This window comes from Phyllostomus discolor, chromosome 3 (assembly GCF_004126475.2).
Source record: "Phyllostomus discolor isolate MPI-MPIP mPhyDis1 chromosome 3, mPhyDis1.pri.v3, whole genome shotgun sequence".
NCBI classification, from domain to species: domain Eukaryota; kingdom Metazoa; phylum Chordata; class Mammalia; order Chiroptera; family Phyllostomidae; genus Phyllostomus; species Phyllostomus discolor.
This window is the reverse complement of record NC_040905.2, coordinates 42,691,048-42,713,477: the sequence shown is the minus strand read 5'-3', so window position 1 is coordinate 42,713,477 and position 22,430 is coordinate 42,691,048. Positions and strand designations below refer to the sequence as shown.

At 39.7% G+C, this 22,430-nt stretch overlaps 3 protein-coding genes across 15 annotated transcripts in view; 2 read left to right on the top strand and 1 right to left on the bottom strand.

Moving 5' to 3' along the window:
* RAD17 (RAD17 checkpoint clamp loader component) overlaps positions 1-3,037 on the bottom strand; it is a 30,498-nt gene extending 27,461 nt beyond the window's left edge. For 4 of the 7 annotated variants that reach the window (XM_036020360.1, XM_036020362.1, XM_036020364.1 and 1 more), the window contains exons 1-2: positions 2,513-2,628; positions 1,026-1,129 (exon numbers count right to left, since the gene is read on the bottom strand). In XM_036020360.1, the coding sequence (XP_035876253.1) occupies positions 1,026-1,129; positions 2,513-2,528 (120 nt within the window). In that variant the 5' untranslated portion in view covers positions 2,529-2,628. Of the gene's footprint in view, positions 1-1,025; positions 1,130-2,151; positions 2,629-2,992 lie in introns of those variants that run through there. The other 3 variants (XM_036020361.1, XM_028505518.2, XM_036020366.1) reach the window with 3 other exon arrangements.
* On the top strand, positions 2,672-17,344 carry AK6 (adenylate kinase 6). 3 transcript variants are annotated; one of them, XR_004901942.1, is made up of 5 exons: positions 2,672-2,788; positions 4,686-4,778; positions 14,170-14,228; positions 14,336-14,481; positions 16,886-17,344. XR_004901942.1 is itself a non-coding variant. In XM_028505533.2 (5 exons), the coding sequence occupies exons 1-5, from the start codon at positions 2,967-2,969 to the stop codon at positions 17,076-17,078; spliced, it is 519 nt and encodes a 172-aa protein (XP_028361334.1). In that variant the 5' UTR covers positions 2,833-2,966; the 3' UTR covers positions 17,079-17,344. The 3 variants fall into 3 exon arrangements, 2 of the variants coding, with proteins under 2 accessions (XP_028361334.1, XP_035876267.1); XM_028505533.2 differs by lacking the exon at positions 2,672-2,788 and adding an exon at positions 2,833-2,994; XM_036020374.1 differs by lacking the exon at positions 2,672-2,788 and adding an exon at positions 3,247-3,326.
* Positions 3,147-6,833, top strand: TAF9 (TATA-box binding protein associated factor 9). Of its 5 annotated transcripts, none has more exons than XM_036020370.1 (3): positions 3,147-3,261; positions 4,686-4,778; positions 5,792-6,833. In XM_036020370.1, exon 3 carries the CDS (start codon positions 5,809-5,811, stop codon positions 6,601-6,603), a length of 795 nt encoding a protein of 264 aa, XP_035876263.1. In that variant the 5' UTR covers positions 3,147-3,261; positions 4,686-4,778; positions 5,792-5,808; the 3' UTR covers positions 6,604-6,833. The 5 variants fall into 5 exon arrangements, with proteins under 5 accessions (XP_035876263.1, XP_028361333.1, XP_035876266.1 ...); XM_028505532.2 differs by having other exon boundaries at positions 3,149-3,326; XM_036020373.1 differs by having other exon boundaries at positions 3,168-3,197.
* Positions 17,345-22,430: the final 5,086 nt, after the last annotated feature.

Here is a 22,430-nt window from a genome sequence, read left to right as displayed (position 1 = left end):
TTACTACAATTTTGGTCCCTTTCTTCTATTTTTAAGAGTACATACAAATTATGTTATAGTAATCCTTTGATAGCAATTCTGATTGACATGTTACATACAGATTTTATGGCTTTATTTCTGACATAAATGTGGACTCCCATTTACTGAAAAGAGAGAGAGAGAAACAGCAAAGTTAAATCATTTACTTAAAATCAAAGATAAAGCAGCCCTGGCTGGTGTGGCTCAGTGGACTGAGCACCCCCGAGAACAGAAAGGTCACTGGTTGGATTCCCAGTCAGGGCACATGCCTGCCAGGTCCCCAGTTGGGGGTGTGCAGGAGGCAACTGATAGATGTTTCTCTCTTACTCTCTTTCTTCCTCCCTTCACCTCTCTCTAAAAAATAAATTTTAGGCCTGGTGGGTATAGCTCAGTGGACTGAATGCAGGCCTGTGAACCAAAGGGTCGTGGTTTGATTCCCAGTCAGGGCACATGCCTGGATTGCAGGCCAGGTTCTCAGCAAGGGGTGCACAAGAGGCAACCATACACTGATATTTCTCTTTCTCCTTCCCTTCCCCATTCTCTAAAAATAAATAAATTCTAAAAAATAAATTTAAAAAAAATTTAAATCATATCAACCACTAGGAAAGCAGCTCTTTGAATCTGAGTATGAATCTGTCTGACCTTCATTCTATTTTGCCTTCTAACCTTGCTGAGAACTAGTTCACTGAACCTTATGACTTCTAAGAGGCAGGGCTTGTTGTTAAAGTTTAACACCACTACAATTCATACATTTCTTTTCTTCTACTGCTCTTCAATTCTAGAGTGTTCAGTTTTTTCTTTGTGACTAGGATTGTAAAGATTTTTTCAAAATTAAGGTTGTGCTTTCAGTGTACAGTTGTTTAACAACATATTATGAGACTTTTAAGATCACTAATTACAACAGATATTGGATACCATTACACCGATAGCAGTAAGAAATCATTAAGAACACGTACAAAAATGTAAATCTTTTTGGGCAATTATATGATCATGTTAGTGTATCATACCTTTGTGGAAGATACCTTTCGTCTAAGAAAAGCTTTTGACATTATAAACTTCAATAGTTTCCATCCATAGCATACAACCTGTAGTATATTAAAGTATAATTCACCTAAGAAACAAAAAGAAGACAATTCTCAATTAAGAAAAAACTGAAACTTGGGCCAGGTAGCCCAGTGGGTGAGAGCATCACCCTGATAGCCAAGGTTGTGAGTCTGATCTCCCATAAGAGTATATACAAGTATCAACCAATAAATGCACAACTAAGTGGAACAACAAACAAATCGATGTTTCTCTCAAATCAATACAAAAAAATTTTTTAAGAAAAACTGTGAGGATAGCAATTAATATATATGATATAATCAACAGCATAATGCTAATGCTTAAGACCAGTGAGAAAGAACATAATAAACATAGATGCAAGTATCAAAATGCTAAAATAAATATTTTAATGACCATAACCCATGTCAAATAATCTTATTCATGGTGCTATATTTTATATGAACTCGATAATTAGAGAAAACAGAAAAAACACGTATTTTGCACCTACCTTTTGTTATTAAGAAAAATTAGACAATATTATTTGTGCCGTTTTTATACAGAAAATTAAAATTCCCTCGTTTTAAATCAGGTGAAGCTTTTCATTGCCAATTTTTTAAAAAAAAAACCTCTACACAATGAATTCAAATTTATCACTCACTTTGGACAAAGACTTTAAATCTTACTGTAAATTTTTCCTATAATTGGTTTCCTTATTTAAACACATTAGGACATTTTTGACAGCACTGTTTTCTGACTTTTAAAATTCTTCAGTATTTATACAAACCAGTAAATTCACCAATTTTAAGTTAGTCAGAGGGAATGGTCTATAAACTTATAAATCGGAAGGTACATTGGACTCTTACAGCTTGCAGGCACACATAACGTGTAAATACTTCCATACACTAGAAAATAAATCATACACATACAAATCGTTCACGATGAAAGAAGTCTTTGTTTTGGAGTTTCAAAGAGGTACATAGGTGGGAAAAAAACACCTATTTGAGTAAATGTAGCTGGCAGGTCAAAATGAAAGACGCAGGCTGTTGTTACGGTAAGGACTCCAAATCATTCTTTGACAATGATGACAATTACCTCCTTTAAAAAGCAGGTAACTGCCCCTGATGATGCCACGTTCCTGAAATGAGACGTCAGAGGTAGAAGAGAACTTCGAGAATATTTCTAGCAGACCCACACCACCCTACACACTGCACAAGGTCTAATAAGCTCAGACAGTGGTGCAACGTAAGGCAGCAGCTAATCAGCGAACAGCCTAGATAGGCTGGCGAGCCCCAGCTCCAGGCCACCGGTCTGCGCCCCCACCCTTCTCATTTCCAAATGACAAGGGCAGGTGGGGAGGAGGAGCAACGAGATTCCAGGAAGGCGTGAACGCAGAAACGGACTCGCGTCACTCGGACAGATACAGACACCACAGCCGCAATCGCTGTGGCCTTACTTGCCCGGAGCTGCATGCCCTCGTGGGCGGAGAGGAGCGGAAGAGCACAGGCTCTGCTCCCGGTGGAAGGGCGGCCACCCGGCCCTACCTGGGCTTAGCGCCGAGCAGCCCCAAAGTCCCACCCACCGGGGACTTTCCACAGCTCGTCGGCGCTTCAGCGACAGAACCCGAAGGGCGGGGGCAGCCAAACGAAAGGGTGACTTAGGCATCCAGCGCATTGCCTGACTCGAATCTTGGTTTCCCCTCCATTTCCCTGCCTCGGGCCCTGCAGTGAAAGTACGTCATAGTAGGCCGGGTAACCAAGGCTTGGTGGCTGGAAAGCGGAGACGGGTCGGGAGCGCGGCGCAGGGCCCTCGGAGTCAAAGGCGCCTGCCGCCGCCCGCCCCATCCGGCTCCTTCCGGTTGTGTTTAGAGCCCTTGCGCCAAGGTTTGCAGAGCCATCGCGGTGAGGACCATGTCGCTTCCGAACATCCTTCTCACCGGTTAGGGCGCGCGCGACGGGGAGGGGCTGGGCCGTGGGTCGGGTCGGGAGCGCCCAGCGTTTTGTTCCAAGGCTAGTCGAGGGCCGCGTGGCCTGGCAGTTGTCAGGTCCCCAGACCCGGCCCTCGTGACCGCGGCGCGGGGAGGGGCCGAGCTGCGGAACCTGTGTGCTGCTGGCGGAGGCTGCTCGGCGAGGTGGAGAGGGGTAAACCTGCCCAGCTCCCGTTTCTGGCAGGCTGACTGATCTCTCTAAAACTGGTTTTTGTTTGGTGGATGTTGACCGTTTTTTATTTGGCTGGGTTGTCTTCGGCTTTCAGAGAGGTCACATTAGTAGGTCCGTTCCTGGTGGATGCCTAGTTTTTAGGCCTTAGTGGGCGGTCTTTCATTTTTCCTTTGTATCTGAGAGTCAGCTTTCGATAAGAGTTCGAGTGTTTGTGGCGTATGGTGATTAATTTGCTATGTCTGTTTGTTGAGTTAGCATCAGAGACTTTTTTTTTCTTCTAAGAAGAAAAATCTATTTCCTGAGTACACCCGGTCGTTTCTCGTACGGAGATCTGAAGTTCCCGTGAGGGCCCTCCTGGCTCTTTTGATCCATACTCGGAGGAGCCTGGTATATGTGAGGAATACTAAAATGCTGCATAACGGAGACGCTGTTGGGGGGGGGGGGGAGCTCTGAAGTTTTTATCGTTAAGAAAACAAGCTATATTTATAAAAAGCTAAATACCATTTCTATTTAAAAAAAAGTAAGGTTGTTGGCTGCACACAATTTTTGTTTGTGTCTGAGAGCTGCAAATTAATCTCAACAAATTAACATTTAGCCTTTAAGATTCCTTAAGGGGAAATTGTACAACATAGAAATTGATTGGGGCAGTCAATATCTTCGTTTTTAATATTAAGACATATTGTCAAAAATGTGTATGTGAGCATTTTATTGAAAACATGGTGTGTCCAGGATTCAAACATGGTGAATTGTACGGAAACTCCAGGTGGATATTATTGTCTTATAGAGATTTGATTTATTCTTGTTATCTTGGGTTGTGATGATTGAGTTTTATTCAGTGGCATTAAACTTGAACAGCTGAAAATTATGTATTTGATTATCTTGAAACCCAGTAGATATTAAAAAGGGAAAGTGAAGAACAGTGTGTAGTACTACTGTTCTGTAACAGTGTGCCATTTATGTACAAGGGAATGTACAGTGTGTATACATATGTATATGTGCACATTATATATCGGTACATAAACATACATGGTATGCTGTGGGACCTACATATGTGTGAATACACAAACACATATGCATAAGACTTCAAGAATCTTACTTATAAGGAAGACTGTAGGGACTCCTTAGAGGAAATGAGATTTGTTTTTCATATTGCTTAATTTTTTCCATGAACAATTTCATAATTTTTAAAAGATAATAATAATTTATTTGTGATAGCTAGTTTTACTCTGGGAATCTCCATAGTGGTGGCAAGAGGTCTCTGAATTGGTATCACAATTGCCCAAGCCCCACTTCTGGCAGAATCAGATACACGGGGTGAGAGTCTGGCATCCAACAGGCTTTGGATATGTTAATTCCAATAGTGTCGCTAATTAAGAAACTTTTCAGTTGTTTAAAAATATTAAGGTCAGGTAGGTGGCTAAATTCTAATAAGTATTTCATGAACAGTATTTTCTGTGGCTTATCTTACAGGTACACCAGGGGTCGGAAAAACAACACTGGGCAAAGAACTTGCAGCAAGATCAGAACTTAAATACATTAGTGTGGCTGATTTAGCTCGAGAAGGTAAGGGACCTTTTGGTGTTTTTAAAAAGAGAGAGAGAGAGAGATAATGGAGTATTAGTACTATACTGTGAGAGGGTACAAAAACAGAAGAAGATTGCCATTAAGGAATTTATGCTGTGTTGGGGACCCAAAAAATAGAAAGTACAGTCATACCTCAGTATTGTTGGCTTCAGAAGTCATCAGACCCTGTACTCATTGCATTCTGATCAGAAAAAAATGTTTCAGCACTTGGTGCCTGCTCGAGACTTGTTGCACTTGCTAGAAGTTGTGCGTCACAGTGCCAGCCTGCAAGAGAAAATGCTTTGTCATTTGGTACTCGTCATTTTTGGCACTCGTCCTAAGTTCCAGAACAAATTACCGGTAACAACGAGTACCAAGGTACCACAGTATTAAGTGCCTAAAGCTGTGTCCTAGTTATTTTGACTATTACATTGCCCCCCGATTGGCTAGCAATTCCTGTGGATAATAATAATTGGGAAGGTTTTCATGAAGAGATTGATTGGACTTAGGTAAAATTGATATGAGGAAGAGGGAGAATGTTTTGAGATGGGTGAACACGTAAAGGTTCAGGTGAGGCTAAGTCTGTCTACGGAACTGATTATATTGATCTCACTGAAAGGAGAGAGTATTCTGAACTCAGGTAGTAGGACATGATTATCTTATGATATTTTCCTAAATTAATTTAATAGTTGCATGTCTGCATGAAATTGCATGTATTCTAAAAAGATACATGTTTTTACTTATTTTACCCTGTTTTCCCCTAGTCTGTATCATTCTCTTACTGTGTCGTCATCTGTTTATATTCTATAGTACAGGGTAGAAACTCAATAAATTTAAGTAAAGGGAACTTTAAGTATGCCTCATTAAAATTAAAAACATTTAACATATTTTTTTAAGTTGGAATATTTTTAAAAATGTAACATTTAAAAAAAATTTAAGTTCCTGACAGTTGCTGCTAAAGTAACTATTTCAGGTTTGATCTAATGTACATATTTTTTTTAAATAATCTAAAGTCTGATCACCGGATATCATGGAGTCTGGCAAGATGGCTTCTCCCAAGAGCATGCCGAAAGATGCACAGATGATGGCACAAATCCTGAAGGATATGGGGATTACAGAATATGAACCAAGAGTTATAAATCAGATGTTGGAGTTTGCCTTCCGATATGTGACCACAATTCTAGATGATGCGAAAATTTATTCAAGCCATGCTAAAAAAGCTACTGTTGATGCAGATGATGTGCGACTGGCAATCCAGTGCCGTGCTGACCAGTCTTTCACCTCTCCTCCCCCAAGAGATTTTTTATTAGATATTGCAAGGCAAAGAAATCAGACCCCTTTGCCATTGATCAAGCCATATTCAGGCCCTAGATTGCCACCTGATAGATATTGTTTGACTGCTCCAAACTATAGACTTAAGTCTTTACAAAAAAAGGCAGCTACTTCTGCAGGAAGAATAACAGTTCCGCGGTTAAGTGTTGGTTCAGTTACTAGCAGACCAAGTACTCCCACACTTGGCACACCAACCCCACAAACCATGTCAGTTTCAACTAAAGTAGGGACTCCGATGTCCCTCACAGGGCAAAGGTTTACGGTACAGATGCCCACTTCGCAGTCCCCAGCTGTAAAAGCATCAATTCCTGCAACATCAGCAGTTCAGAATGTTCTGATTAATCCGTCGTTAATTGGGTCCAAAAACATTCTTATTACCACTAACATGGTGTCATCACAAAATACTGCCAGTGAATCATCAAATGCATTGAAACGAAAACGTGACGACGATGACGATGATGATGATGATGATGATGACTATGATAATTTGTAATCTAGCTTTGATGCATGTAACATGTATATTTGATCTTGAATCTGCTGTACTAAGATTAAATACGCATGCTGGGTGTTTTCAAGTTGTGTTTTAGAAAACTTAAATAGTACTTAATGAGTAAATACAGTTATAGTTTTTAATTGAGATACTGTATTTTCTTCAATAGAATTCCTAATGGTTTTTCATCAGCCTTTAAGTGTAAGAAATAAAGTTGCTATTCCTTAATTTGATTGTTCGTACTTTGGCAATTACATTTTAGAAGCTATTTTACCCCTGGTCACCAACAGAAATAATAGTTGTAACAACTTCAATTGTTGCAATCTATTCACCACTGGAGTGTCATCTCTAATATCTTCAGATGTGTAAATCATAGGGTGATCTCTTGTGTATGTCATTCTTTAGGGTTGTTCTCTCAAACTACTAATTATAATCATGTTTCCTTTTTGGAGGGAATAGTGGATCAGGACTTTCACTCATAGTGAATTCTCATCTGTTTGGATTTATCTTCTTGAACTGCCCGTGTTCTTCCTAGGTCCCATTTTTATATCCCTTTGGTTATATTTATGAACCCTAATGTGTCTCCCAGTATCTCCCCACTTGAAAATTTTTAGCCCTGGCCAGGTAACTTACTTGGTTAGTGTCGTCCCAATATGCCAAGGTTGAGGGTTCAGTCCCCAGTCAGGGAACATACAAGAATCAACCAATGAATTAATAAATGAACAATAAATTGATGTTCCTCCCTCCTTCCCTTTGTCTCAAATAAATGAGAAAAATTTTCAGTATCCCTTTTGCAGGCCAGTTCTCTGCATTTTTGTTTGCCATATATGTACACACACACACACACACACACACACACACACACACACACATATATACTTTATTAAGAGAGAAGGGAAGGGAGGGAGAAAGAGGGAAAGAAACATCAATGTGTGGTTGCCTCTCATGCATCTTTCCCACTGTGTACCTGGCCCGAAACCCAGGCATGTGCCCTGACTGGGAATTGAACTGGCGACTCTTTGATTCGCAGGCCCACACTCAGTCCACTGAGCTATACCAGCCAGGGCAACTTGCCATATTCTTGATAATAAGTCACTCCCATGCTTTTATTTTTAACCCAGGTGTGGCATTTAAATTATAGTTCATAAAACTCAGTTCATTATTTGCTGTTGTACATAGCTAGAAAGTCTTCATTTTATACTTACATGAAATCTGGTTTTGTTTCTTTGCCTGTTGAACTTTACAGTATCTGGCAAGTGATTTCAGAGTTACAATAGTCATTTTCAGTCATCCAGTTCTAATCTCACCTACTCAGTTGAATGTATCTAAACTTAATGAAGTTGCTATATAATCTACATGAATAGCATTGCGAAGAACAGTAATGCTAGAACCATTGGGTCCTCTCCTACTTGTATTCACACCATTTTAGCCAGTTGTGTGTCTAGTCTTAACCATTTTACTGATGACATGAAATTTAATCCTTAAAGGAGAAGTATGTTTTCCTCATATAATGCCACATAAAAGATGTCTGGTCTGACTTGATGTGGTGTTGGGTGAGGTACTTCTCATAAAGTACCAGATTTTTTCTTAACGCCACTTGACTATATCTGAGAATCTCATTAAAAAATATTCTGAGACATCCAGCCTCATCATTTATTTCAAATGGTGATATATATAAGGAAAACCGTATAGTCATCTATAAAGTAGTGATTCTCAGGTGGGGGTGATTATGCCCTTCAGGGGACATTTTTGGTAGTCACAACTGGGGTTTGGGGAATTGCTAGTGACATCTGATGTGTAGAGGGTAGTGATTCTGAACATCCCACAGTTCACACCTTCCACTCCTATAACAATTATCAAGCTCAAAATGTTAGTAGTAGTTGAGATTAAGAAGCTCTGCTATAAAAGGAGACTTCAAAGAAAAAAACAAAACTGGCTTTAAACAAATGTCTAAATGGGTGTCTGTAGCCATCCTAATAATCATTTAATTGCTGTATTACAGTTGACCCTTGAACAGCATGGGTTTGAATTGCACGGGTCCCTCTATACATGAATTTTTTGATTCACATGCGCAGTTCAACTCCATGGTTGGGAATCTGTTTATGTGGAGGGCTGACTAGTTATACATAGATTTTTGAGTTTGTGGGAGGTTAGTCCCCCTAATACAGTAAAAATACAGTAAGTGCCAACTGTATTTTTAAAAGATCCTTATGTCACTTGGAACCCAGGCAGGAAAATTAGTTGGGAAATTAAGGTTAACAAAACTATCAGGAGTCCTAACCACTGTGTAACTAAGAATGTTTTTCTTATCCCTTGGGGACCTTTGCCCGCAGGGCCCCACTTTCTGCTGCGGATGAGAATAAGTCTACCAAGACATCTGCTTGGGAAGGAAAGGGGGTCAATCTCTCAAAGGAGAAGGGCCAGGAACCTTTTCCTCATGAGCTTTTATTGGGTTCAGTTTGCACAGGAATACAGGTAAAACTCATCAATCATTGTCAGGCAGTAAGCCTCAAATAATAGATAACATACAAGGAACCATGAGGGCTTATTCTGAGTCAGGGTCAGTTAGCTTTAGCTATAAACTTTGGGAAACAAACTCATTTCATGCTTGGACCCTTATCAGAAAACAGGACATTCTTAGAAAAGCAGGTTTCACAGGATTTTATGCATTCTTTCTTAGGCCAGATCACCCCAGGGAACTGTCCATTCCTGCCCAGTTCTGCACTGCCCTTCCGCATTGTTTCAGGCTTAAGTCAGGTGGGGGAAGTAAGGCAGTCAAGAGATTAGGAGACTTCTTGCAGACAGAATGAGGACTCAAGCTAGGTCAAAGATGAGGGGTCCCCAAGGGATAAGAAAAAGAGGGTCCATCGCCCCCTTTTTCTGTAGCCCCCCAAGTCCTTCCTTGAGGGTCCCTTTGTGACCATGCCTGCCTTAGGTCATCCCTCCCTTGAGGAATCTTACCTGTCTTTGGCTGGCTAACAGGTCATCCAATGGAGACAAAGCAGGGTGAAAAGGGGGGCAGCGGTGGCGCCCTGCCGGAGAGATAAGCTTTGTCTCCCTAGTGGCTTATGATCGCAAGGTCTCTCACTCAGCCTTAGCCATGGGGGTTACAGCTTCTGAAACCAGGCAGGGCGGTTCCCAACAATCCCTATTCTAGTCTCTCAGATTCCTCCTCACTTGATATCCTTTCCAATATGCAATAATTTAATTACGTTCACCAGCATCCTTAATTTTCCTGCCACCATTTTTTCAGTCTGAAGCCTCAAGGTTCCTAGCCTCTGTGGGTCCAAAGTAATATTATACTGACGTTGGATCCATTCCAAATAGAAGTTGTAAAGCATAGCGGAGCCCTCAACGCTTGTAATCTTGATCTGTTTCTAACCTAGCAATGGGCAAACTGCTGCTGTTTTTATAGGATCCACTAGCTGAAGATTGACTTACAAAGCCTGAAATATTTATTGTCTTGCCCTTTCCAGAAGTTTGCCATCCTTGCTCTCTTTTGTGTTCCATCTTTTTCTTCCACTGCAAGCCTTTGAAACAACTCACTGTTTGCTCTGCAACACTGTTCTCTCCCAATCTTTGCATCTGATCCTCTCCTCCCACCGTGTATATTTCTTTCCGTCATGATTTCACCGCAGGCATCTTGTAATTCTCTTTCTAGTAATCTCATTCACTCAGGACTGGCCACTCCCTTTTACCGATGACTCTTTAAGTTTGTAACTAACAGCCTGATTTCTACACACCTAAAGGTAGCCATCTGGATAGTACCCAGACATTTCCAAATTAGCATGTTTAAAAATCACATGCTCTGAAGTTATCCGACTCTCTTTGCCCATTCCTGTTTCCTATCCCCCACATATACAAACACTACACGGATCGTTCGGCCTTTAAATCTTGATAGTTTGAAAAATCCCTGTAGACTACTATCCTGTTCCTAAAACAATTGATGTGTTCCTATGGTACCCCTAATCCATTCTTAAGACCGTTGGTGCTGAATCTCCTTCAGTATCTCTTACCTTCCTCTACACCATGATGTCCTTTAAAAAACAGAGAATGGGACCCTGAGTAGCTCAGTTGGTTAGAGCATCATCCCTATGTGCCTGGGTTGCAGGTTTGATGTCTAGTCAGGGCACATATAAGAACCAACCAATGAATGCATAAATAAGTGGAACAATAAATCAATATTTCTCTTTCAAATTAATAAGTAAATTTCTTAAACAATGAGGAGTGGGAATAATATGACTTGCTTTTTACTGATAAAGGTCATCCATCCTCCTTAATGAAGTATAGGAGATTATGAACTCACCTGTCTACCCTCAGCCTTACCCGCAGCCACTATCCACTATGTCCCCTTCAGTCTGCCCACAGTGTACTACTGTTTCTCATCACACAGGAATTTTCCACCTCCACATCTTTTTACATGTCATTTCCTTACATGTAGATGCCCTTACCTGCCTTACAAACAACTCTTTAAAAAGCCCAACTCAAATGTCACATCTTTGGTGTTAACTTCTCTAAGCAGAATTGCTCTTTTCCCTACATAAAAGGCCAAGTATCAAAACACTCTATCCTTCTAAACCAATTAACATCTTGTATTTAATAAGTTTCTTGGATTGAGGTAAATATGTTTCCAAAAGGAAGCTATCTGGAGATGTCTTAAATATTGGCAATAGTATCAAAATAGATAACTAGCATCCCGATATCATCAATAAACACCTTTCACATAGTGTATAAATTATAGGATGGTAGTTAAAGTAAACATGATTTTATAGCTTGACAAATGACAGCTAGGAAGATCTTTTAAGGTAAGAACATAGCCTTTCAACTCTAGCTGCACAATTAGTATTTTTTCTTGCAAGTAATACATCTTTAAGTAAGTTATAAAACTTTATTTAGAAAATTGAATAATTTTTTAAGCTTTGGGAATTTAATCAAAACAAGCCTTTTCATGTTTGCTAGATGAAGATTCTATGTATAGACAACTATAAATTTGATCTCTGCTTGAAACTTTTCTATAGTAGTATAAATTTTTCTGCTTATTTTTGAAATTTAGAATACAGTTTAGAATCCATTCATGACTCCCCATTTCCTATAGTACAGGTTATAATCATCATTAACCCAAAATTCTGCTGTAGCTTTGATGTGGTATTCATGCTGCTGGAGATTTGCTTCCTTCCAGATCTTTTTACAAATCAAAATGACTTTTAATTGAATTTATTGAGGTGACATTGGTTAATAAAATTATATAGGTTTCTTTCTTTAACTTTGTTGTTCTGACTGGTATGACTCAGTGGCTCAAGTGCCACCCTACAAACAAAAGAGTTGCTAGTTCAATTCCCAGTCAAGGCACATACCTGGGGTGCAGGCCAGGTCCCCAGAAGGGGGTACATGAGAGGCAGCCACACACTGACATTTCTCTCCCTTTCTCCCTCCCTTCTTCTCTCTCTAAAAGAAATAAAATCTTTTAAAAAATAATTTTGTTTTTATCCTTACTCGAGGAAATTTTTTCCCTTGCTATTATTATTTTTTTTTAATGAAATAAACATGCGGCAACTCAGGCATGCGCCCTAACTGGGAATCGAGCCAGCAACCCTTCAGTTGGCAGGTCGGTGCCCAGGCCACTGAGCCACACCAGCAAGGGCTTTTCCCTTGCTTTTAGAGAGAGAGAAAGGGAGAGAGATATCAATGCGAGAGAGAAGCATCAATTTGTTGCCTCCTGCACATACCCAGACCCATAGTTGAATCTACAACCTAGGTATGTTCTCTGACCAGATATCAAGTCCGCAGCCTTTTGGTTATGGGATGACACTCCCATGAACTGAGCCATACCAGCTGGGGCAGACTACCTAAACTTTATTTAATTATATAGTATTTCATCAAGTTGTTATATCAAGATTTAACTTTCCCTTTTGTTGAACATTTTTAATCACCACAATCTTTTTCTGATTAGAAATTAAATGACAGAGGAAATCTGAATGGGTATATTTTTCTTAAAAAACTTTTTAAAAATTATTTTTAAAATACATGTCCAGAGTTGATTTACTATCGATGTACATATCTAATTAGCATAACAGGCATATAAAGGCTCACTTTGCACCCCGTTAGCAGCTGGGAAAGTAAATGTTTTTCAGGTATGTTTACTATCTTTTCCATCCTGTATGCGTTCTTACTCTTTGTTAAGCTACTTATTTTTATCTTGATTTTTATGGTCTTTATACAATCTACATTTCAGTCGTTTGTCCTACTACAAAATATTTCTCCCAGTCTTATTTTTCTTTTTCTGTAGGTTATTTTTCATTGAACAGAGGTTTAACATTTTAATTAGTTATTTTATTTTTTAAAGATTTTATGTATTTATTTATAGAGAAAGGGGAGGGGAGGGAGAAAGAGAGAGAGAGAATCATGGATCAGTTGTTGCTTGTAAGCACCCCGAATGACATGGGCCCTGACTAGGAATCAAAACTGCAGCCTTTTGTTTGTGGGACCATGCCCAGCCAACTGAGACACACTGGCTAGGGCTTCTTTCTTTTTCTTTTAATTTTTATTTATTGATTTTAGAGGGAAGGAAACATCAATTTGTTGTTCCATTTATTGATGTGTTCATTGGTTGATACTTGTATGTGCCCTGGCTAGGAGGCAAACCCTCAATCTTGTTGTATGGAGACAGCTCTAACCAACTGGGCTACCCAGCCAGGGCTTATGTTAGATTTAAATCTGCCTTATTTAGAACTGTCCGTCATTCTTTTTTAAGATTTTATTTATTTATTTTAGACAGAGGGGAAGGGAGGGAGAAAGAGAGGGAGAAAAACATCAATGTGTGGTTGCATCTCACATGCCCCCTACTGGGGACCTACCTGGCCCACAACCCAGTCATGTGCCCTGACTGGGAATCTAACCAGCGACATTTTGGTACACAGGCTGGCACTCTATCCACTGAGCCACAACAGCCAGGAGAACTGCCCATCATTCTTGTTTTGCCTTATAAAATAGGGCAATCATCCTTTGATTATGGAGAAGTTGGTAATCTAGAAATAAAGATGCTGTTCGGGAGCATCTTGATACTGACTCTCCTTCCCCACACCCTGTGAAGATGTGACCTCAGTGGACAAGAGGGTTCATTGCTAGAATTGAGAACTTGTTACTTTTAATAAGTTTCATATCCTTTGTCTAATGAGTTTGAAACAACCTTCTGTTAATGTGTCTGTGAGTGTTTCTATCCATGTGTCACCTCTTCCCACTAATCTGTAGGTCACCAACAGTAATACTGTTCTCTTCTAGTTGTCCACAAATTTAGAAATTAGCTATTGCTAATTCTTTTGTTGGTTTCCATTTTGATAGCTAAAACAGTTTCAGATATGTGGCCATCCAAGCTTCCCTCTAGACAAAATTCTAATTTATTAGCATTGTTCACTGTATCCATGTGACACCTATTGTGTTAGTGCCCTCCCTTGTCTCTAAGAGAGTCATTGATGATTTATTTCCCTTCCTAAAGCCTAGAATTAATTGACTATTACTGAAAGTTACTTTGAAAATACTACTTTAATGACACGCCAATTATATCTTTTTCAGGGCAGTTATATGATGGCTATGATGAAGAGTATGATTGTCCCATTTTAGATGAAGATAGAGTAAGTGCAAGTTTTTAAATAAAGTATAAATTCTAAAAAGTTTAATAGGAAAGTTGACATTTTTTTAAGAATCATTCATCTTTTTCTTCTCTCCACCTTTCTAATAGGTAGTGGATGAGTTAGAAAACCAAATGAGTGAAGGTGGAGTTATTGTTGATTATCATGGCTGTAATTTCTTTCCTGAACGCTGGTTTCATAGAGTTTTTGTGCTGCAAACAGATAACACTGTATTGTACAAAAGACTTGAAGCAAGGTAAGAAAGGACATACATTGAATTCTTAAAGTATCATATGAACTTGTTTTCACACTCAGAAGTTGGCCATTGTTGACGACTTTATTTGGTCTCTGCTTAAGAACCAAATCTGCACAGTACTGACATTCTGAATCTTTTTAGAAAAAGATGCATTTTGTATGACACAGGCATTTGTATAATGGTGTAAATAAATATCTCAACTGAGAGTTTAAGTAAAATGTACTATAGAACAACCCTATTTAATAAGCTTTTTCCTTAAAGTAAAACCTTGCTAGGAAAGCAGCCAAGCCAATAACATAGTGTTTGCTATTGAGTGAACATGATTACCCAAATTATGCTTATAAGAGGAATGGGAAAGCTTATGAAAAACTAACAAGATAAATCAACATTTCACAGTCTTTAAAATATACTTGAGTTAGTGCCTCCAAGAGAGTGTCACACTTCAGAATAACCAAAAAACATACATTTCTGAGGAAACATTTTTCCACTGCCTTTTGATTCAAGCTGTGGGAAGATGGGGGTGCTAAGAGGAATTTAAAGGGTAGTCTCAAGAAAGAAAACTCCAGAAATTAGCCTAAGGTCAGATTCAAAATTTGTGGTTCTCACCAAATCAGCTCTAACTACCATTGGATTGGACACTTGCAAAATTCTTGCACAGAGGAGTACAGTAGCAGACATACAGGGAAGGTTAGGTTGGAACAAGACCTGAAACTTTCATCATTTTTCTCTGGGCAGTGAAAAGCCATTAAATGTATTTGAACAGAGAAGTAATAAAGAACCATATAATACATAGGCTTTTTTCCCCAGACAAGATAATTTTTTTAATTCTATTTAAAAATTACTGGTTTTTTTTTGTTTTGTTTTAAAAGATTTTATTTATTTTACTTTTAGACAGAGGGGAAGGGAGGGAGAGAAACATCAATGTGTGGTTGTCTCTCACTTGCCCTCTACTGGGGACCTGGCCTACAACCCAGGCATGTGCCCTGACTGGGAATCCAACCAGCAACCCTTTTGTTCACAGGCCAGTGCTCAATCCACTGAGTCACACCAGCCAGGGCAAAAAAAAAAAAAATTACTGTTTTTTGTAAATAGCCAAAGACTAAGGTTTGAAAAAATGATGAGAGATACTCTTTTTTATTTGTAGCCATTGAAAAAGTTATAATAAAGTAACTGCTTTTTAAAAAACAGCTGTATTATGATAAATTCACATACCGTACAATTCACTCATCTGAAGTTTATAATTCAGTGATTTTTAGTGTATTCGCAGAAGTGTGCATCCATTACTACTACTAGTTTTCAAAAATGTTCATAACTGCCCCCCGCCCCCACCAAGAAAATCCATACCCATTAGCAGTCACTGTCCCAGCCCTAGGCAACCAGTAATTTACTTCACTGTCTATCTCTGTAAATTTGCCTATTCTGGACATTTCATATAAATTAAATCACACAATATGTAGCCTTTTGTGTCTGGCTTTTTTCACTTGGTGTGATGTTTTCAAAGTTAATGTGGGTTATCAGCATGCACAAGTACTTCACTTCATTCATTTTTTTATTGCCAAATAAAGTTTCATTGCATGGACCATGTATTATTTATCAGATATATGATTTGCAAACATTTTCTCCCATTCTATAGGTTGTCTTTTCATAAAATTAATAATTTTTTAAGTAATTTCATTTAATTTTGATTTTTTTATCCTCACCCGAGGATATGTTTATTGATTTGAGAGAGAGAGAGAGATCAAATTGTTGTTCCATTTATTTATGCATTCACTGGTTGCTTCTTCTATGTGCCCTGACTGGGGATTGAACCTGCAACCTTGGTGTATTGGGACAATGCTGTAAATCGACTGAGCTACCCAACTGGGACAGAATTTTTTTTATATTTTTCACTAGCTAATTGGTTGGCTAATTTACATATCTACCTAAAGATTACTTAAGCTTATTTTTTTCAATGTTCGGAATTGGTAGAGATACATGTATGTGATCAAGTACCCAATTAGTGTATATTATTTTAATCATATGCATTTCATTTTATTATATTCCATCTACATGTTTTATCTGTTTATATCACAACTTCTCTAATTCTTTTGAAAATCTAGGACTATAACTATATAGACTTCTGATTTTATCTCATAGCTCCAAATCTGGCTGGAGATAGGTAGGTATGTTCACTAACAGTGCCTGACAAAAATGTCAGGAGGAAAAATTTCAGACAAGCCTAAACATTGATCCTTGGTTTAACCCTCTTGTCAAGCCCCTCATTTATAGGTCTTAGTCTATTTCTATAGGTAAAGAGAACACAAGAAGTATTTTTGCCTGATTTTTTGTGTATTCCACAGTCTCCAGTTTCTGGCATGTTTCCTAAAACTCCAATTTGTTTGCTTATCTTCTCTCTGCCTTCTAGGGGTTACAATGAGAAGAAAATGACAAATAATATTCAGTGTGAAATTTTTCAAGTTCTTTATGAAGAAGCATTAGCATCCTACAAGATGGAAATAGTGCATCAGCTGCGCAGCGATAAACCAGAAGATCTAGAGAATAATATCAATGAGATACTGAAGTGGGTTGAGCAGTGGACCAAAGCGCAGAGCTCTTGACTTACAAGTCTGGCCACTTTAGAATCACTCTTATTATTTCTCTGCCCACATCATATAAATTGTCCAATTATCAGTAAAACTTCTTATTAAAATCAGGCTGCAGAACTAGTAGGTGAATAGTATAAAGCTTTATGTTTGGGTTTCTTTTTTCTGTGAGAAAGCTAAACAGTCTCAAGTATAATGAATATAATGATATTAAAGAGAATAAAAACTGTCATCATTTAATGCTTCAGTTGCTAAAGAATAAATAAATTTGAACAAATGTGTGGATGGATATCTCTTAAGTTTATTACAGAAGAAAATGAACATGATCTCTTAGAGCTGAAGTCTCCAGAAAAAACATCAGAGTTTCCATTTTCTCTAAAAAAGGGTGGGGACAGTGGTAATACACTCTGTATAAAATTCAAGATGTACAAAAGGTTATACTGGAAAGGTAAGTTTCCCTTCTAAGGCCACCCCTGTTCTTCAGCTACCACACATTCCCTCCCTTTAGGAAATACTGTTTCCTAGATTTCTTTTCAGGTATTTTATGTCTGCATAGTGTGTGTGTTACATATTTTCTTAAGCCTATGCTAGCATACCATGTATACTATTCTGCATCTTTTCACTTAATATATTTGGAGATTATACTGTCTCAGAATCTACACACCCCCCATCCTTTTTTAAAAATTAAGATATAGCTCACATATCATAAAACTGGCCATTTTAAAGTGGACAACCCATTGGTTTTTATCATATTCAAAATTATGTCATATTCAAAATTATTTTTGGCTTGCAAAGCTATTAAATGTTTATCATACTAAATGAGATAATACACAACTGACTTTACAATTATAAATATATTAATCTATGATAATTTTGAATCCCTAAGCACCTAATAAGCACATAACATTGATCTTGTTCTATTATCAGGAGAAATTTTAGAGCCTTGGTTCTATCTAGTTTTCCATGTGTCTAGGTATGTTTGCTTTTGAAAAGCAGCTGATTAAGAAAAATGTGGGTTGGATCTGGAGAAGACGAAGACCAAAAGAAACTGGCCACTGACAGGAAAGGGTTTATTTGTTTATTTCCAATCCAGAGTAATCTATAAATCCAACCAAGTTTTTTTAAATTATATATTTTTTATTGATTATGCTATTACAATTGTCCTGATTTCCCCCCCCCCCCACTTGTCCCTCTCCATTCAGTGCCCCCTACTCCCTCAGGCGATCTCCTCACCATTGTTCATGTCCATGGGTCATGTGTGTGAGGTCTTTGGCTACTCCACTTCCTGTACTGTCCTTCACATCCCCATGGCTATTGGGTAACTACCTATTTGCACTTCTTAATCCCCTCACCTCTTCACCCATTCTCCCCCTCCTCCTTACCATCTGGTAACCAACCTCTTTTCTCTTGCTACTGTAAGAGTCTCTCTTTAACTTTTGGCCTTTTAATTATGACGTACCTTGGAGTGGGCCTCTGCATCCATCATACCTGGGACTTTCTTGTTTTCTGGACTTGTATGTCTATTTCCTTCACCAAATTAGGGAACTTTTTTCACTATTTTTTAAAGATAGATTTCCAATTTCTTGCTCTTTCTCTTCTCTGGCACCCCTATGAAGTGAATGTTGGACTTCTTGAAGTTGTCCCAGAGGCTGTTTATACTATCCTCATTTTTTGGATTCTTTTTTTTCCTTTTTTTTTCACAGATTAAAGAATGCTGCACCTTTTTATCTGATTATAACTTTTCCCCTGAATTCCAAACCCCTTACCCACACTTTTCTTCCTTATAAAAAAGGGTTGGTTGAAAATGGAATGTAAAATAGTCTGTTAGGGTACAAACCCACTGTCTTCTCAGGTCACAAAGCATCCATAAAGATTCAATCCCTGTCTCTGCTTATTGGGTGGTAGGTGACAGGCAGCATGAACACTGGCTTTTCCAGTTTCATATCCAACAATGTAAAAGAAACATGTGTTTCTCTATTTTGCTTTTCTTATCCAATCCCAGGAATTTCCCAGATTTTCTTTCTCCTACCCCCTTACTCTACCACCAATGGACTTCATGTAACCATCCTTATGCTCCTTTTATTCTAATTTAATGTACAAACTAAGCTGCAAAAACTGCCATTCTCTGGAGCATTTTCTCATTCCCTTGAGATTTTGTTCTGGACAACTGTAATCAGTTTGGCTCACATAAACTCATAAAAATTCTATAGGTTTGGACATTTTTTACACCGACATTGGGTATTAGGATATATAATACCAAAATCATTTCACCAAGGCAATCAATCTGATGGCCTAAGACGTTTTGGTGAGGTTTGGAAAGGCAGGGTCCATTTCAGGAAACCCTCAGGAAAAGATGGACCAGAGAAGCCACTTGCTAGGCCCTCAAGGCCGGCCACCTCTCTGTTCCTTCCCAGTGCCAGGCTTTGGGCCCCAGGGCTGCAATGTCCTCGCCGCTTCCTAGGGGCTGAGCTGCCTACAATTCAAGGTCTGCTCCACCCTTCCCTTACCGGACTTGTAGAAACTTTTTGAACAGTCTAATGCTACCTTTATCAAAGCACACACGGTCCTGTTCTGTGCATTCGGTTGCCCGCAGAGGGGAAAGCGCGGGCTTTGGAGCTGGACCGAGCTCACCTCTCGTAGTGTTCTCGGAAGAGCACAGCGGGAAATGCAGGGGTCCAGCCCCGCGGCGCCTTCCCCTTCGGGGCTGCGCCGCGCGGTCACGTGGCTGAAGGACACAGCGGCCCTCGAGACGTGGCGGCTTGGCGCCGGGTGAGCGCGCTGATGGGGGTGCGAGGGCGGGGGTCGCGATCGTCCAGAGGGAGTCGTGATTCCCTAACCCTACCTCGCGAAGGGGCTTGGGGAGCAGGGCGGAGCCCGCAGGTGGAACCGCGAGCGTGGGGCAGAGGGGGAGCCACGGTCGAGGCAGCGCACGTCCGCGGGAACTCCGCAGGTTGTGGCTGAGCTGGCAAACTGGCTCCTTTCCCCCTAATGCCAGTTCAGTGGCCCCGTCCGACGTTGAAAGTATAAGGAATGGGTTTGCAAGACTGTTTCTGCCTCTCTTTCCTCTTCTCTTGACTTTTCTTTTTTCTATTAATTTTGAGCCTTAACAGTTACAGCGCACTAAATGCAATGTGGTATCCTGGGTTGGCTGCTGGAGCAGCAAAAGGATATCGGGAGAAAAACTAGGGAAATTGTAATAAAGTCTGTGGTTCAGCTAATGTTAATTTCTTAATTTTAACTTCTTAATTTCGATAAAGGGACCCTAATATTAACATCAGAGGAATCGAGGTACAGTATATACAGGAGTTCTCTGCATTATCTTCACAATTAACTGTAACAGGAGAAGTTACAAAACAAAATTCTGTGGTTCTGTGCAACTAGCCAGTATTCACCAGGCTGGAGTCCAGTTCAGTCCTCTTTTCCAGGCCTGACAGGCATTGTTTGACCAACTTGTTTGCTAAGGCAAGAGTTGTTAGGCCAGTGGGTGTGGATGCTTCTGGTCTGTGTTTTCCAGGAAGGAATCTATTTTCTCTTTTAATTCTGTCCATCAGAATTAAACACATTTGGAACACCTGTTATGCACAAGCAAACAAGACACGTACACTCCCTGAACTAGGAGTGTATACAGTAAAAACATTACGTAAGAAGGACTACTGAAAGTGTCAATTCAGAGCTAGGAGGGCTCAGAGGTAGGAGAAATCACATCTGGCCCAAGGTAGTCTGGAAGGCTACTGCAGGGAGTGGCTGTCATGAACTGAGGGGAGCTTGGGAGGAGAAAGCATTCCTAGGATGGAGAATGGCCCCAGGTGAGGGCTGAAGGTGACCAGGCTGAGGCCACCTGGAAGAGGTTGCAGTCCCTTTTACATGGAAGCACAGATCATGCCCAATGAGTACTGACAGTTGAAACAGGTGATGAAAACAGGATTCTTCTTGCAGAAAACAGGGCAACACTTTTATTATGTATTTGTGTGTCATGGGGGTTATGGAATGTGATGGGCATCTTTGGGCTGTGCTTGACAACTGTGTAGGATAGCTTGGAGTAGATCAGTTAGGGAACTATTGGTTTATCCCAGTAGAAGTACAAGAAATTCAATCAAGTCTGTGAAGTCTGTTAATGTGCAAAGAAGATCATGGCATGGGAAAGTTTGTGGATCTAAAGGACGTAACATCTGAAAGTACCAGAGAGAAAAAAAGAAGAAGGGGGAAAAAAAAACTTACTCCTAAATTTCAGACCTGGATGTTTTAGAGCATGGTTGATGCATTTGCAGAAATAGAGGACTCAAGAGGAGGCATGGCTGTAGTGGGGGAAGGGTGTGAATTTGCTTTTGAACAAGCTGTGTTCGAATTGTTGCCAGGATATCCTGCTGGAATGGAAGCAAAACATATACAGAATGGACAGGAAGAGGAAAAGGAGCCTGGGCAGGGAGATAACAGAGTGGGGGATTCCTGTGGGTTTTAATGAAGAGCCATGGTAGACCAGGTGCCTGCGTGTGGTGAGTCAGTAGGCACAGCTTCTGCAGAAGTAGAGGTGGCTGAGGAACGAGGCTAGGTCTTAGATTTAGCAATTAGGAAGTCATTGGTCACTTTTCAAAGAGTTGTTAGTGCAGAAGTAGGATTTGCTCAGTCTGCAATCTGATCATTCTGTGGCCTTTCCCAAGTGGCCAGACCACAGAACAAAGAGCCAGAGAAGTAATTTCTAGTTCTGGCTCTGCCATTATCTGTATAATTTTGGGCTAGTCATGTGTGCCTAGACTAGCATAGGAAAATACACCTCTTAATAAAACCAGAAGGGCCCTTTTATTCCTAACAATACCTCATAGTTCAGATAACTGGGGTTTTATGTGGCACAATTTGGAAAATGCTGATATAGAACCAGGATATTAGAACTCTAAAAAACCAAAAAAATCTTCTTATCCAATCCCCTCATTTGGCAAATGAAGAAACTAATACTCAAATTCTAATTCATTAAACATTGATTTCAATATATCAATGGTATCCAAATGTAGAGTTTATATAACCCTATAAAGTAGTTATGCTTAAACCCATTTTAGAGATTTGAAAACAGGCTCCAAGCTCCGGCTGGTGTGGCTCAGTGGATTGAGTGCCAGCCTACAGACTGAAAATTTGCCGGTTTGATTCCCAGTCAGGGCACATGCCTGGGTTGTAGGCCAGGCCCCTGGTTGGGGGCATATGAGAGGCAACCAATCTGTTTCTCTCCTTCTCTTTCTCTCTCTTTTCCCCTCTTTCTAGAAAGATTAAGTCTTAAAAAAGGAAGGAAGGAAGAGGGAGGGAGGGAGGGAGAGAAAAAAAGAAAACAGACTCCAAGAGGTTAAAATGACTAGCCCAGGATCACAGAGCAGCAAGTGG